Raw genomic sequence first — 3,261 nt, 5'->3', positions numbered from 1 at the left:
ATGGGGGGGGAGGGGAGAGGGGTTTGTGCGGGGAGAAGGGTGCAACAATGAATGAATGGAATCCCAAAATCTCTGTAGATGTTCACTGAAATGAAAAATAAACAACCTAAATTTAAAAAAAAAAATCACATAAAATAGGGGAGAGTACCTTCCTTCTCCATGTACCAGCCATTAAGCTTCTGCAGAAGTTTTTCAGTGCTGCTATCTCGTGAGGTCTGAAAAAGAAAGAATTCTATTCATTTCTTCATAATTATTAGAGTTTTATTTAACTAAGTAAGAGATTCAACTTACCCGAACTAAATGGCCCATGGCAAATGCACAGGATTTCTGAATCACACTGTTGCGATCTGTCAGGCCACTAAGCAAAGCACTCATAAGTTTACCTACCAGAAATAAAGAAAAAGATCTGATAGCTGGATGATTTAATTTTCTGATCTCTTCCCAGAAACAAAACAAATGTAACTATGTAATTAGTATCTGATTTAATCCACAGGAGTCTGAGTTCTTTGAACTAAATATCTGCTTTTTCTTTGCCTCCTTTAAACTGATACAAAATAGAAAATTCATCTATTCCCAGAAAATTGTAAGGGGAGGAGTAAAATACAGCTAGGTACATAAAGCTGATTAGACATCCAGGCACTGACCTAAGAAGGGAAAAATGCTGATATAAAGTTAATTATAAATTGCATCCTACATGATGGTAGATTATACCACTAAGAAATAAACATTTACAAAATAGTGAAAATGTGCTATATCAGATAACCCCCCCATTTCCTGCAAGCATAGAGTTGGGGAGGGGGAGGAAGGTAAATCATAAACACAGTATTACAAAGTTGCCTGAAATGTAATTATTTTTCCTTTAAAAATCTTATGACAACACACACATATCCTTGTCACATAAAACATGCTCATGCAAAAATATCAACACTGAAATTCTCACAAACTCACCTGAGTAAGGTGTTAGGTCCTGGGGACACTGAGTAGTTAGTGACACAATGACACTGGCACAGCCTCCCTAAGGAGTTACAAAGGCAAAGATCTAAATTTGATGGTCACAATGTTTTGTCTAGCAAAGCCCCTAGCAAAGATAGAAATACATGAAGCCTAACAGTTACTCCAGGATTCATTCTAGAAAGAGAAAAACCTTTCCTTTAGATTAGCAATGTAAAGATATTTTTCTCTGCTGAGGTCCAATAGGAGATGGGTACCTTTATACAAGACAAAAAATAAAAACCAAGTAGTCTCTCAGAAGGGCAACATATCATCTTGTTTCAACTTCTAGACACTTAACAAATAGTTTTAATGCTTTCCCAAATATTCATCACAGTGCTATGTTTACTATCAAAAAACCAGGGTGGGGTGGGGGAATTAGAGAGGCATTGATGGATTAAAATAATGTTACACATCCATTCTGAAGTATCATGCAGCTACTGCAGAAAGAAACAGAAAACAAACTAGAAAGAACATTCTAAAATGTTATCCATAATTATTTGGGTGGTAAAATTATGAATAATAATTCTTTTTTACATTTTCTTCTGGCTATAAATGCTAACACTGTTTACCATATGCTAATTTTAAAATAAGCAGCTTCTTTTAAAAAGTAGGGAAGCATTTTCTTAATAAAAGGAGGATAATAAAAAATTTTTAAAACATCTTCAAGAAAAAAAAAGAGTTTGAAAGTTGAAAGATCTTGTAAAGACATTTTTATCTAAACACTCACTGAAGTTCTGTATGAAAAACAATAATCGCCACCTAGATGAGCACTTTCATTTAACTGAAAATGAAGAACTAAAGAACACATGCACAGCTACAACAGAAACGACTCCACTGCAAAAGCTGAGTAAGTTCACCAAACAAGTTACATGTTTTATTTTCTGAATGAGTTACCTTTTACTAGCGCAACCATAAAAACAAATAGTTAAATAATAAAATTAGGTTATGAGGAAAAGTATGAACAGTACATTTTTGCGGCCAAATTTAACAAAGATACACTGTCTTGTAAAAAATACACTTACTTACCTTAGTTCCTAGGCCTACACCACTCCTGATCAGCTCACATAACCTAGGAACTAGCTCACCCAGCACCGAAACATCAAGATATTGCAGGCACTGATGGGAAAGAATAAACAGAAAAGATAAAATTAGAAAGGATCAAGTCACACCACTACCACCACCACCACATCTGCGTCTAAAAACAGCTCATGTTAAACATCCAACATGATGGAAATATCTGGTTTGATTTTGCTCTGCTCTCCATCATTATATTACTTTAAAAAAACAAAAACAAAAAAATCCCACCAAACTGTTTCAACATTAAAAACAAAAACAATTGAAAACATCAGCTTAATGAAAGGGAAAACAAATGATTACCAAAGAGCATGCATGACTTACTTTCGCTTTGTCAATCCATGTTTACAACAAAAAACTTACACAAAACTGACCTTTTTCTGTGGGCTTATCCTACCAAAGCACCTCTAAATGTCAACTTCTCAACTAAACTCACCAATAATACGCTGCTTAGGTATTTTTAAAAATATAGTGACATGCATTATATTATTAATGAACATATGTGGAGTTTATCTTTCATTATGGCTTTACTAGCCATCTGAATGTGATCTAATCATGAGGACAGGCATGATTATTGGACTGAGGGGTGTGTTAGCCTATCCACAATGGGAATGGCTATCTACCATTCCACAAGGGGACTGGTTAGTCTTGCCACTGAATTGAGCAAGCCAGAGTGAGAGAAAAACAGACAGATCCTCTCCTCCTAGTGAAGAAAAAAGAAACCTGCCACCATCAGTGAAGAATCTCACCACCAAGAAAAGAGTAGCCATGGTCAAAATGGAAACTGATGTGAGATGAAAAGACTGGGAAAAGAGGAGGGAGCAATATTGGCAGGAATGAGAACTGTGCTGGACAACTGAGGATGAGCCAATACTGGCAGAACAGAGAACTCTGTTGGGCAATTAAAAGTAGAATCAATATTTACAGAACTGAGAACTTGGGAACAATGGCCTGGAGTTAAAAGGCTCAGGCTGAGGGGCCTGAACATTTCTGGAGTTACCTTGACTGTTGTTGTTGTTGTTATGTGCCGTCGAGTCATTTGCGACTCATAGCGACCCTATGCACAACAGCCCTACACCCTGCTCTATCCTGTGCCAATTGCACTGCCTCCGACACACCCATCCCGATTACCCCAGTCACCGAATCAATCCATCTCATAGAGGGTCTTCCCCTCCTGCGCCGTCCGTCCACCCT

The 3,261-nt window shown here is 37.0% G+C and overlaps 1 protein-coding gene across 1 annotated transcript in view; it reads right to left on the bottom strand.

Moving 5' to 3' along the window:
- KIAA0368 (KIAA0368 ortholog) overlaps positions 1 to 3,261 on the bottom strand; it is a 107,371-nt gene that overhangs the window by 14,295 nt on the left and 89,815 nt on the right. Inside the window, exons 36-39 of the mRNA XM_006900849.1 lie at positions 2,020 to 2,109; positions 949 to 1,015; positions 292 to 383; positions 149 to 215 (exon numbers count right to left, since the gene is read on the bottom strand). Of these exons, the coding sequence (XP_006900911.1) occupies positions 149 to 215; positions 292 to 383; positions 949 to 1,015; positions 2,020 to 2,109 (316 nt within the window). The remainder of the gene's footprint in view (positions 1 to 148; positions 216 to 291; positions 384 to 948; positions 1,016 to 2,019; positions 2,110 to 3,261) is intronic.

Source organism: Elephantulus edwardii, unplaced genomic scaffold (assembly GCF_000299155.1).
Source record: "Elephantulus edwardii isolate Elephantulus edwardi_28Jun2011 unplaced genomic scaffold, EleEdw1.0 scaffold00297, whole genome shotgun sequence".
Classification (NCBI taxonomy): domain Eukaryota; kingdom Metazoa; phylum Chordata; class Mammalia; order Macroscelidea; family Macroscelididae; genus Elephantulus; species Elephantulus edwardii.
This window is presented reverse-complemented; position numbering and strand designations above follow the sequence as displayed.